This window comes from Chiloscyllium plagiosum, chromosome 1 (genome assembly GCF_004010195.1).
Source record: "Chiloscyllium plagiosum isolate BGI_BamShark_2017 chromosome 1, ASM401019v2, whole genome shotgun sequence".
Lineage (NCBI taxonomy): Eukaryota > Metazoa > Chordata > Chondrichthyes > Orectolobiformes > Hemiscylliidae > Chiloscyllium > Chiloscyllium plagiosum.
This window is the reverse complement of record NC_057710.1, coordinates 14,548,446-14,561,301: the sequence shown is the minus strand read 5'-3', so window position 1 is coordinate 14,561,301 and position 12,856 is coordinate 14,548,446. Positions and strand designations below refer to the sequence as shown.

Here is a 12,856-nt window from a genome sequence, read left to right as displayed (position 1 = left end):
ACGGGGAGAACGTGCAAACTCCACACAGTCAGTCGCCTGAGGCGGGAATTGAACCCGGGTCTCAGGCGCTGTGAGGCAGCAGTGCTAACCACTGTGCCACCGTGCTGCCCACATGCCACTGTGCCGCCCACGGTTTTGGCATCAATGACTTCCTGTGGTAATGAATTCCACAGGTTCACCCACTCTTTGGGTGGAAAAGTGTCTCCTCATCTCCGTCCTAAGTGGTCCACCCCAAATCCTCAGAGTCTGACCCCCTGGTTCTGGACACACCCACCATCGGAACATCCTCCCTGCATCTCCCCTGTCTAGCCCTGATAGAATTTTATGAGTCTATGAGACACCCCCTGATCTGAACTCCAGTGAAAACAATCCTAACCTAGTCAATCTCTCCTCATACATCAGTCCTGCCATTCCTGGGATCAGCCTGGTAAACCTTCACTGCACTCCCTCAAGAACAAGAGCATCCTTCCTCAGAAAAGAAGACCAAAACTGCACTCAATACTCTAGGTGTGGTCTCACCAAGGCTTTGTATAACGACAACACAACCCTGCTCCTGTACTCAAAACCTCTCACAATGAAGGCTAAGATACCACTTGCCTTCTTTACCACCTGCTGCACCTGCAAGCTTACCTTCAGCAGCTGGTGCACAAAGACACCCAGGTCCCACTGCACACTCCCCTCTCCCAATTTACAGCCAGTCAGGTAGTAATCTGCCTTCTTGTTTTTGCTTCTAAAGTGCATAACCTCATATTTATCCAAATCATAAGAGAAAGGGCAGCGGGCTATTTGTCCATTTGAGCCTGCACCATTGTTCAGTATGATCATGGCTGATCACTTGACTCAGCACCCTGTTGCAGCTTTCTCCCATACCCTTTGATCCCTTTAGCCCCCTCTCCCTCTTGAAAATTTTAATGTTTTGGCCTCAACTGCTTTTCTGTGGAGGAGAATTTTACATTTTAACAAAGCTGGAGAGCTGTACTCTGGATAAGTCTGAAACTCCATTTATGTTCCGTCTAAAATCAGGAGGCATCAATTGCTATTCACTTCCCAAAACAATACTTCCTTTATTTACATATTAAGTTTTTGAAATTCTTATCCATGAGCAAAATCTAACAATCTCTCTTTTTTTCCTTTATTGATGGGTCATGGCAAACCCAGCATTCCTTGTTCACCCCAATGACAGAGAAGAAACAGTTGAACTGAGTGGGCTTTTCACCCCTCCCATTGGGAATTGGAAAGCAGACAGGGTGAGGGGTGTAAAACTGGGTGCTGTGAATGCTGCCTGTATACATCTTTGCTTATATTTTATTAGCAGCATATGAGGTATTGGGAAGTCTGCACACCCTTGAGCCAATCCTGGACCTTAAGTGACCAGTTAAGGCTCTTCTTCAGTCTCTACTGAGTGGTGTTTCTCAAGGGCATTGAGAGATGGGTAATAAATCCTAACCGTTCCTTGGACTCTTACATCCCATGAATCAATTTGATTAATATTTCTCATCAATTTTTTGATTTGGTTTGTTGTTGTCCCAGAGAAGACTTCATAGAATCCCAACAGTGTGGAAACAGGCCCTTTGGCCCAACAAGTCCGCACCGACCCTCCAAAAAGTAGCCCACCCTGACCCATTCCCCTACTACTTTACATTTCCCCTGACTTTAATGCTAGTAACCTACACATCCCTGAATATTATGGGCAATTTAGTTTGGCTAATTCATCTAACCTGCAAATCTTTGGACTGTAGGAGGAACCCGGAGCACCCACACAGGTACAGGTAGAATGTGCAAACTCCACACAGACAGTCACCCAAGGCTGGAATTGAATCCAGGTCCCTGCCGCTGTGAGGCAGCATGTACCAAGATAGTGTGAAAAGTGTTGTTTTGCGTGCTCTACAGGCAGATCGTGCCATACAAAGTGCATCAGGGTAGCAGAACAGAGTGCAGAATACAGTGTTACAGCAACAGAGAGATCGATCAGAATTAACATTAAAGAGGCCTGTTCAAAAGTCTGATAACAGTGGGGAAGGGACCATTCTTGAATCTATTCATACATGTATACAAACTTATATCTTCTACCTGATGGAAGAGAGTAAAGGAGAGTATAACCAGGGGTGGGAGGTGTCTTTGATTATGTTGATTGCTGAATAAAAATAAAAATCACACAACACCAGGTTATAGTCCAACAGGTTTCATTGGAAGCACTAGCTTTCGGAGCGCTGCTCCTTCATCAACCACCTGATGAAGGAGCGTCGCTCCGAAAGCTAGTGCTTCCAATTAAACCTGTTGGACTATAACCTGGTGTTGTGTGATTTTTAACTTTGTCCACCCCAGTCCAACACCTACATCTCCAAATCATGCTGAATAAAGTGATTGTTAGATTCTCTCTTGTTAGAAATGGGCTTGATACTTGTGCTAATATAAAATAAATGATATCAGTTCACTTAAATTCTCACCTTCCTTTCATAAGTTCACCACAATTCCTGGTCGCCCTCTATTACCCCCAATGGTTTTCACATTAGTTCATTGTTCAAAATGTTTTATATCTGCTGAAATAGGCAAAAAGAGCCTTGGTTTCACAACTCATCTCTGAGATGCCACTTTTGATAATGCAGCAGTGCTTCAGTACTGCAAGGAGTCTGATCTAGGTGTCAAATTCTGAAGTGGGCCCCAAAGCCACGACTTTTGGAATTCACACCTCCACAGCATCATGCGAAAAAAAAAAGAAGAGGTTTTGTGGTTTTCGCATGCAAGCACCAAGTCATTGTGAAATTGTCAGGTCACTCAAAACAAGCCTGATCTGTCGACACTGAGGAACACAGCACATCCATTTCTAAGGTATGCACAGCAGATGGAGCTTTACTCTGCACTAAAACATGCAGTTCGCTGTGAGCTGGACCTGCCGGATGTCGTCACTGGGAGAGGCAAGTTGCTAATTTTTGATCCCTGTGGCCGGCAGGCAGCCAAGAAGGTGAAGTAATTGCCTTGCTGCTGACACGTGGCCAGATCTCACCCACTGCGATTTTAAATGTAAAATGACTGGGTCCTTTTTTTGAATGGGTAGGTTGAGTCCGAAAGGGTGGGCGCTGGACAAGCACAGCAGGTCAGGCAGCTTTCTAGGATCAGGAGTCAACGTTTCAGGTATAAGCCCTTCATGAATACGTGGCAGATGACATTTTATAAACTTAGCAAAATACAGGACATAGTCTGTTGAAACATCTCTGGGGCTGAGGCAAACAAAATCACCCAAATGGAGATATAAAGCAGTGGATCCTGCAAGAACTCAACTTTAATTGAAAACTCCACTTTTAGACAATTTGGCTAAACATTCACCTACTTCCAGAGAGTAAATTTCCCTCACAATGACCATGTTGAGTCGTATTGGGTTAATTAATATTCTAATGGATCCATCAGGTTTGGGTAAAGTAAGCCTGACCGAACACCATTCAATTGGCTTTGACACCAGGAGAACGACACCCATTCAGGTCATTTCCCTCAAGTTGCTTCCGAATGTCATTAATTACATGCAATCTCTCTCCCTCTCCCCTCTGGCATTTTAGTTTTAACTGCTGGCGAGCTGGGTCCTGGCCAAGTTGGGAAGGGATGTGTAAATCAAGCCCTTTAGACATACCACACTCATTCAGGCCTCCAAGCCCTCCGCTTCTTCCTCTCATGCTGTCCCAACCAGTACCCTTCCACGGACACCCTCATCCACCTGGCTGAACTGGTCATCACCCTTCATAAGTTCTCCTTCCAATCCTCCCACTTCCTCCAAACCAAAGGCCACAGGCACCTGCATGGGACCCAAGAGAAAGCTTTGCCTGCCTCTTTGTCGGGTACGTGGAACAGTCCATCTTCCGCAGTTACACCCCCAATCTGTTCCTCCGCTACATAGATGACTGTATCAGTGCTACCTCATGCTCCCACGAGGAGGTTGAGCAGTTCATCAGCTACACCAACACATTTCACCCCAACCTCATACTCACCTGGACGATCTTGAACACCGCCCTCCCCTTCCTGGACCTCTCCATCATCATCTCTGGCAAAATGACTAACCACAGCTATCTACTACAAGCCCGCCAACTCCCACAGCTACCTCGACTACACCTCCTCCGACTCCACCTCCTGTAAAAACACCATCCCTTATTCCCAATTCCTCTGCCTCCACCCAGGATGACCAATTCCACCTTAGAAAATCCTAGATGGACTCCTTCTTCCAAGATCGCAATTACCCTTCTCACGTGGTTGATGATGACCTCCAGTACATCTCCTCCATTCCCACACCACCACCCTTGAGCCCCACCCCTCCCAACGGAAGGACAGAACCACCCTAGTCCTCATATGTGGAACAATCCATCTTCCGCAACTACACTGGCCCCACCCCCCACCTTTTCCTCCGCTACATCGATGGCTGTATCGGCGCCTCTCTCATCTTCCACCCCACCAACCTCCGTATACATCGTATCAACCTCTGCCACTTCCACCACCTACAAACAGACCCCACCACTAGAGATATCTTTCCCTCACCACCCCTATCAGTGTTCTGGAGAGACCATTCCTTCCATGACTCCCTCCTCAGATCCATGACCCCCACTAGCCCACACCCCACTCTCAGTACCTTCCCTGTCACCGCAGGAAATGTAAAACCTGTGCCTACACCACTCCCCTCACCTCCATCCAAGGGCCCAGAGGATCCTTCTACATCTGACAGAAATTTACCTGGACCTCCAACAATGTCATTTACTGTATCCATTGCATCCAATGTGGTCTCCTATTCATCGGGGAGAGGGGATGCCAATTTGTGGATCGTTTCAGAGAACATCTCTGGGACACCCACACCCACCAACCCAACCGCCCCGTGACTGAACACTCCCCCTCCCACTCTGTCAAGGACATGCAAGTCCTCAGCTTCCTCCACCACCAAACCATTATCATGTGACACCTGGAGGAAAAACACCTCGTATTCTGCCTTCGGACCCTGCAACCACACGGGATGAATGTGGATTTCAACAGTTTCCTCATTTCCCCTTCCTCCACATTATCCCAGCACCAAGCCTCCAACTCGGCACTGCCCTCCTGACCTGTCCATTACCTTTCCCATCAATCCGCTCTGCCCTCTTCTCTGACCTCTCGCCTTTTCCCCCACATTCATCTACCTATTGCATTCTCAGCTGCCTTCACCCCAGCTCCACCTCCCGCCAGTTTATCTTTCAGCCCCCTGGCCCACAAGCCTCATTCTTGGTGAAGGGCTTATGCCTGAAACGTTGATTCACTTGCGACCCAGATGCTGCCTGACCTATTGTGCTTTTCCAGCACCATATTCTCGACTCCAACACTCTCACTTTCTACACACTCACTCAGGGGTCAGGTTCTCCCTGCTCCCCACATTCAGGTCTCCGAAATGGAAATGTGAACCTTTGTTTCCAGCCCCAACACATCCCTAACCTTGAGGTTTTTAAAAAACAAACAGTCAGATCCATCCAAGCAACACACCAATAAGTCAATGGGGCACTAGCACCATAAAAGACACTTACCCTCTGAGCTCAACAGCTGCATTCTTGACATGAATAATTGAGGCAGGAAATATTCCCTGTGGAGAGAGCACAGAATTGTTCTCCAATGATAACGTTTGACTGTAGACATAAAGGACACAAGACATTCAATGATGGTTAAATTAGGATTTGGAGTTGCTGGTATTGGACTGGGGTGTACAAAGTTAAAAATCACACAACACGAGGTTATAGTCCAACAGGTTTAGATTAAGTTCCTTACAGTGCAGAAACAGGCCCTTCGGCCCAACAAGTCCACACCGACCCTCCAAAGAGCAACCCACCCTGACCCATTCCCCTCCATTTACCCCTGACTGATGCACCTAACACTACGGGCAATTTAACATGGCCAATTCCCCTAACCTGCACATCTTTGGATTGTGGGAGGAAACCGGAGCACCCGGAGGAAACCCACGCAGACATTGGCTGGAATTGAACCTGGGACCCTGGTGCTGTGAGACAGCAGTGCTAACCACTGAGCCACGGTGCCACCCCACTCCTTCATCAGGTGGTTGTGGAGTAAGGAGCAGTGAAGGAACAGCGCTCCGAAAGCTAGTGCTTCCAAATAAACTTGTTGGACTCTAATCGGGTGATTTTTAACGAGGTTAATTTATGGAAATGCAAATGCACTAAATGACATTCCATTTGGCTGCCTATATTGTTTTAAATCAATTGTCATCTATTATTAATCTGAGGAAAGCTTCCGAATACTCTTCGTATGACTTATAATAAACAGGAGGAGGCCATTTCAGCCGAAGGGTCTGCTCCACCACTCATTTAGATCTGGTTGTGGGCTCAATTCTGTTTTCCTCTCTGTACTGTATACAGTAATGCTTGACTTCGTCGATTCTCCTGTTCCTTGGATGCTGCCTGACCTGCTGCGCTGTTCCAGCAACACATTTTCAGCTCTGATCTCCAGCATCTGCAGACCTCACTTTCTCCTACTTGACTTCCTTGTCTATCAAAAACCCATCTAACTCAGCTTTCAACCAATTTAAAGGCTCATCTTCCACTACCTTCTGGGAAAGAGAGAATCCCACTGACAGATGGTCCTTTGAGAAAATAAATTCTCCTCACATCTGGTTTAAAAGGGAGGTGTAGCAGTCTTGATCAAAGATAGTACCATTGGGGGGAATGGTGCACAGTGCTCCTGAATTACAATCTATTATAGTTGGAGATGGGAAATAGGAAAGGAACAGTGTTAGTATTTATTATAGTCTCCCAAATACTGAGGAGGAGTAGAAGAGAGCGTCTCTAAGCAGACTGTAGAAACCAACAGGTCAAGGAGGGTTGTGATGCTTGGTGATTTCACTTATCCTACAGTAGGCTTGGCTTGGGGAGTGGGGGGTGCACAGAAGGGGAGAATCTCCTGCAATATGCGCAGAAGAACTTTCTGGAGCAGTACATTTCCAGTCCTACCAGGGAGGGAGCTATACTGGATCGGACCCTAGGAAATAAGGCAGGCCAGCGGAGAATGAGGGAGCATTTGGGAAATAGTGATCATAACATAATAATGTTCAATATTAAACTGGAAAAGGATAAAACTCAGTCAACGATGAAAATCCCAGACTGGAAAAGGGCAGATTTTAAAAAGCCTAAAAGTTAAACTGGAGCCCGTTAATCAGAAACGCATTTTGGTGGATAAAATGATGGATGAAAGTGGGAGAATTTTAGAAGCTAGATGAACAGGATGTCAGTTAGGTGCATAACTATGAGAAGTAAATACGGGGCACCCAAAGTTAGACTATCCTGGATGACCACGGATAATGATGAGACGAAAAAGGAGCCATATGATGCATGCCAGAATAATAAAAAATTAATAAACATCAGGAAGAGGATCTGAAATGCAGGATAGAGGTGATCAAAGTTATGAACAATTTTGATAGGGCAATGAATTATGTTTCCAATCGTTGATATGCCAGTAACAAGGGGTCACAACTTCAAGATTGCCAGCAAGAGAGCTCGGAGTGAGATGAGGAGAAACTTCTTTCCTCAGAGTTGTTAGGATTTGGAATGCACTGCCTGGGAGAGTGGTGAATGTGGATTCCATGGGAGTTTTCAAGAGACAGCTAGATGTGTAATTGAAAGTGATGGAGTTAGAGCACTATGGAGATAGGACTGGAGAGTGGGACTAACTAAGTAGATCTTTCTGGAACCAGCACATACACGATGGGTGAAATGGCCTCCTTCTGTACTTTACAATTCTATGATTTGTATTCATAAAATATCTGCCTTAGGTCTAGTTTTACCAACAAGAGGAAACTTCCTCCAAGAATTCATCCTTTCCAGTCGCCTAAATATCTTGCATGTTTCAATAAGATCACCTCTCATTCTTCTGAATTTCAATGAGTATGGGTTGCACATGTTCAACCTTCCTTCATAGGATAATCCCTTCTTTAAGGAGGTTTTCTTAAAGTTACAATTTGACCAGCATCCTTGTCAAACTGCTGGAAACATCAAGCAGAGAGGGTACAGAAAATTCCAAAGTACAGAAGGAGGCCACATGACAACCCACAATGGATAAAGAACATCATGGCGATAGCCACTTTCTTGCAGTTTTGCAAACTGACACATGCCAAAGTATAGCTAAGTGATTGGCATCATCTTTGGAAATTAAAACAGAAAGTTAAACAGGAAACTTGCTGCAAGGTGGGCAGTGCTTGACGAGAGAGAGGTCAGTTTGTCATTTCAGCTAACGTAGCACTATCAGGAGCTGAAATTCTGCTAAAGGATTTGCACTACTCCTGCCCTGACCTCTGTTGCTCTGTCACATCCCCCTCCTTATGCTATTTTGAATTACCTTGATTCTTCTGTGGCCTCTTGTGCAATAGGGTTAGCATTCCCCAACATACCATTTTGTCTCGGCCAACCTTGGTGGGACCCTCCAAAACTCCATCCTGCATCCCTTCACCTTTCTCTCTTCTTAGTCTCAAACATAGGATCTACTTTCTCACCCTGGTTTCCATGTCACCTCCAGGCTTGGGCTGATAAGTGGCAAGTAACATTTGCACTGCTACAAGAAAGATGTTGTGGAACTTGAAAGGGTTCAGAAAACATTAACAGGGATGTTGCCAGCATTGGATGGTTTGAGCTATAGGGAGAGGTAGAATACGCTGGGATTGTTTTCACTGGAGTGTCGGAGGCTGAAAGAGGGACTTTATAGGGGTTTATAAAATCATGAGGGGTATGGATAGGATGAATAGCCAAATTCTTTTCCCTGGGGTGGGGGACTCCCTGGAGGGCATAAGTTGAAAGGGGAAGATATAAAAGGCACCCAAGGGCTAACCTTTTCACACAGAGGGTGGTGCGTGTGTGAAATCAGCTGTCAGAGGAAGTGGAGGAGGCTGGTAAACTTACAACATGTAATTGGCATTTGGATGGGTAGATGGGCAGGAAGGGTTGAGAGGGATATGGCCAAATGCTGGCAAATGGGACTAGATTAATTTACGATGCCTGGTCGGCATGGTTTGACCAAAGGGTTGCTTTCTGTGCTGCACATCTCTGTGACTCTAAGGTTTGTATAAGTGCCAGGCAATGACCTTCCCTAACAAGAGAAAATCAAGCCATTCCCCCTTAACCCTAAGAACTGCGAATGCTGGAAATCAGAAACAAAAACAAATTGCTGGAAAAACTCAGCAAGTCTGGCAGCATCTGTGGAGAGAAATTAGAGTTAACGTTTTAGGTCCAGTGACTCTTCTTAAGTACCGGTTTTGCTCCTCTTAACCTTCATTAACATTACCACTGATGTATCCTCCCACCATCAGCATATGAACTTGACCGGCCATATGAATACACTGACGACAAAGGGAGAAGGTAAGAGCAGGTCAGAGAGTAGAAATTTAATCTGAGTAACTCACCTCTTGAATCCTCAAAGCTTGCCCACCATCTACAAGGCACACGTCAAGTACGTGTTGGAATACTCACCACTTGGAGAAAGTGAGGACTGCAGATGCTAGAGATCAGAGTCAAGAGTGTGGTGCTGGAAAAGCACAGCCGGTCAGGCAGCATCCGAGGAGCAGGAGAGTCAATGTTTCAGACATAAGCCCTTCATCAGGAAGGGTAGGCTTTTCTGCTCCTCGGATCTGCCTGACCAGTGTGCTTTTCTAGCACCACAATACTTCCCACTGGCCTGGATGAGTGTGGCTCCAACAACACTCAAGAAGATGAGCACCAAAGCAGCCTGGTTGGTTGGCATCTCATTCACCAAATAAAACATTCAGTCTTTCCAATACAGATGCACAGTAGCAGCAATGTGCATCATCTCCAAGATGCACTGCAGCAACAACTAAAGCTCCTTTGATAGCAATTTCCAAACCTGTGACCTCTACAACCTAGACGGTCAAGGGCAGCAGATATGAGAAAAAGTGAGGACTGCAGTTGCTGGAGATCAGATTCGAAAAGTGTGGCACTGAAAAAGCATTAGGAGAAAGTGAGGACTGCAGATGCTGGAGATCAGAGCTGAAAAATGCATTGTTGGAAAAGCGCAGCAGGTCAGGCAGGAGAATCGACGTTTTGGGCATAAGCCCTTCTTCTGGAAGATTGTAGATTCCTGAAGAAGGGCTTATGCCCGAAACATCGATTCTCCTGCTCCCTGGATGCTGCCTGACGTGCTGCGCTTTTCCAGCAACACATTTTTCAGCACTGGAAAAGCACAGCAGGTGAAACAGCATCCAAGGAGCAGGAGAGACAACATTCCTGGCTTAAGCCCTTCATCAGGACTGGCCGGGGGGATGGGGGGGGAAACAAAGGAGGGTGCCTCTCTCAGCCCTCTATATATCTCTCAGCTCTCTCCACCCCACATTCCTGATGAAGGGCTTATGCCCGAAACATCGACTCTCCTGCTCCTCGGATGCTGCCTGACCTGGTGTGCTTTTCCAGCACCACACTTTTTGACGCAGCATATACAGGAACAATTCTGCAGCTCCACTCTGTGACACGCACCATGCTGACTTGGAATTATAATCGCATCCCCTCAGTGATATTGGGTCAAAATCCTGGAACGCTGACAGCACCATGTGGGTAACTGTCCGAGATGGACCTGTTGTGGTTACTTCTAATAGTCGACCACAGGAATTTCGAGTAGAGATTTACAATTGTTTATTAAATCGTACACAGTCTATCCGAGATTCACTCGAATTGAATTCTGTTAAATAGAGCATTAAATGCTGGCCAAGTCAATAATGTGCACATGCTAAGAAAGAGTAAATTATCACCCTTTGAACAATAAATGAACCCTTTAAAGACCTCTTAACAATGTTCCGTTCTGAAGAGTCACACTGGACTCAAAACATTAAACCTGTTTCTCTCTCCACAGATGCTGGCAGATCTATTGAGTTTCTCCAGCATTTTCTACTTTTATTCTAGCCTTCACACTATTTTGATTTTATATCCATTCTTAACATCTGCTCAGATTCATTTTCCATTTCTTCCCTCTCATTATGACTGTCTGCATTTTTGCTTCCTTTCGCTTCTTATTTCAAGTTTCATTGCTTTTTATACAGAGTGGAAATTTACATTTTTATGATCTATTTAAGTGTCCAAAAAAACTGCATCTTTGAAGTCTTCATCTTCCCCAGATTCTGGTCAAGTGAAACAATATCTTGAATCTACATGGTGCCACAGTTAGAAGTGATGATGATTGGAGCAGGTAAATTGGACGACAAATATTGCAAAGGATGGTAATCTGTATCAAAAGCAGAAAATGTTGACAGCACTCAAAGAGCTGACAACATTTGTGGGGGGAGATTTACCTTTATGTCTGTTTCTCTATCTTTGTAACAGGTATTAAGTTGGTACAACCTCTAGTTGAGCTTTCTAACTTTAATTCTGCTGCTTTCTCTAATATGGAGGTGCTGGTGTTGGACTGGGGTGCATAAAGTCACAAGTCACATGACACCAGGTTATAGTTCAACAGGTTTATTTGAAATCACAAGCTTTCGGAGCACTGCTCCTTTGTTAGGATTTTCTGTTGTTATTTTGTTCCTTTCCCTTTGAGATAGACATTTAACATTTTCCTGTAAAAGTTCCAGTTTCTTAAATGGGGTAGACTTTTGCTTTATGCACTCATGCTAATGAACTGTCAGCATGTTTTAGAATTCTCTCAAATTATATTTGCATTGAAGTCAACCTTGCGAGATGCCAAGTCCTTATCATCCACTCTACGCTAATGCACAAAGTCAGAATCCACCACAACATAGATTTTGTTGTCAAACTAAGTTAAGTGCGATTAATATTAATATATTTGCACATAACCTGTCTTGACGAGTAGGCTTTGTTGGCTCAATGCCACAGAGGAACTTATGTCACATTCCAGATGTTATCGGTTGGACACTCTTCCTGCTGCATTGCTAAGCACTTCCTGTTCAGAGAACTTTTGACAGGAAATGGATGAGTAATAACTATTTTCTCTCTCAAACGCGAACTGATGACAGAGAAACTGAAATTTCCATTAAACAATCCTCCCTTTTCTCCTTACTGACAGGCATTTACCTTGGCTCTTGAGATGGAGATCCATGTATTGCTAGCTGCCTAGCTACACACCCAAAGTGCTGGTGAACCTAGACAATGATGAGTGATGATGACATGCTAATCAATGACGGAAGACATCGCTGTCAGAAATTATGCAATCAACTAGTAGTGGAACAGCACTCCAAAAACGCATGGGCGCATTGTGAGCCTATCCTGCTTTCTGCTTGGATCGTGTTTCCTCTCACTCTGCTGAGAATACAGAGCCATTGAGTGATGAATTGGGTCAGCTTACAGATGCTTTTAAAGCAAAGCTGGCTAAGGGCCTGGGTGAGAAGGGGAAAGAAACTTCTCAGACAATCAAAAAAAAAAGTTACAGCACACAAGGAGGCCCATCACACCTGCACTAACTCGTGAATCGAGATCATGACTGAGTACCAAGCTCCTGCTTTACCACCCTCATATCCTTGCAGGTTATTTCTATCCAAGTATTCACCCAATGTTCTCTTAAATGCCTCAATTGAACCTGCCTCCACCACATTTCCAGGCAGTGTTTTCCAATCCCCGAACTACTCACTGACTGAAAATGTTTTTCATTTCACCTTGCATCTTTTGTACACATTTATAAATCTTCGCCCTCTCTTTCTAGTTATTTTTAAACCTTCGCCCTTTCGTTCGAGTTAGTTTTACAAGCGGGAACATTTTCTCCCTATCTACTCTATCCAACTCGTTCATAATTTTAAAAACCTCTACTTTTCAGCTTTCTTTCCTCCAAGAAAAAACACTTCTTCAAACTCTCCTCAAAACTGACTCCACCCCCATTCCCCCCACCATCACACCCACTCCAGTTA

At 45.0% G+C, this 12,856-nt stretch overlaps 1 protein-coding gene across 1 annotated transcript in view; it reads right to left on the bottom strand.

The window, feature by feature from the left end:
- LOC122553785 (dedicator of cytokinesis protein 2-like) overlaps window positions 1-12,856 on the bottom strand; it is a 1,227,980-nt gene that overhangs the window by 1,114,575 nt on the left and 100,549 nt on the right. Inside the window, exon 4 of the mRNA XM_043698147.1 lies at window positions 5,526-5,581. Within this exon, the coding sequence (XP_043554082.1) occupies window positions 5,526-5,581 (56 nt within the window). The remainder of the gene's footprint in view (window positions 1-5,525; window positions 5,582-12,856) is intronic.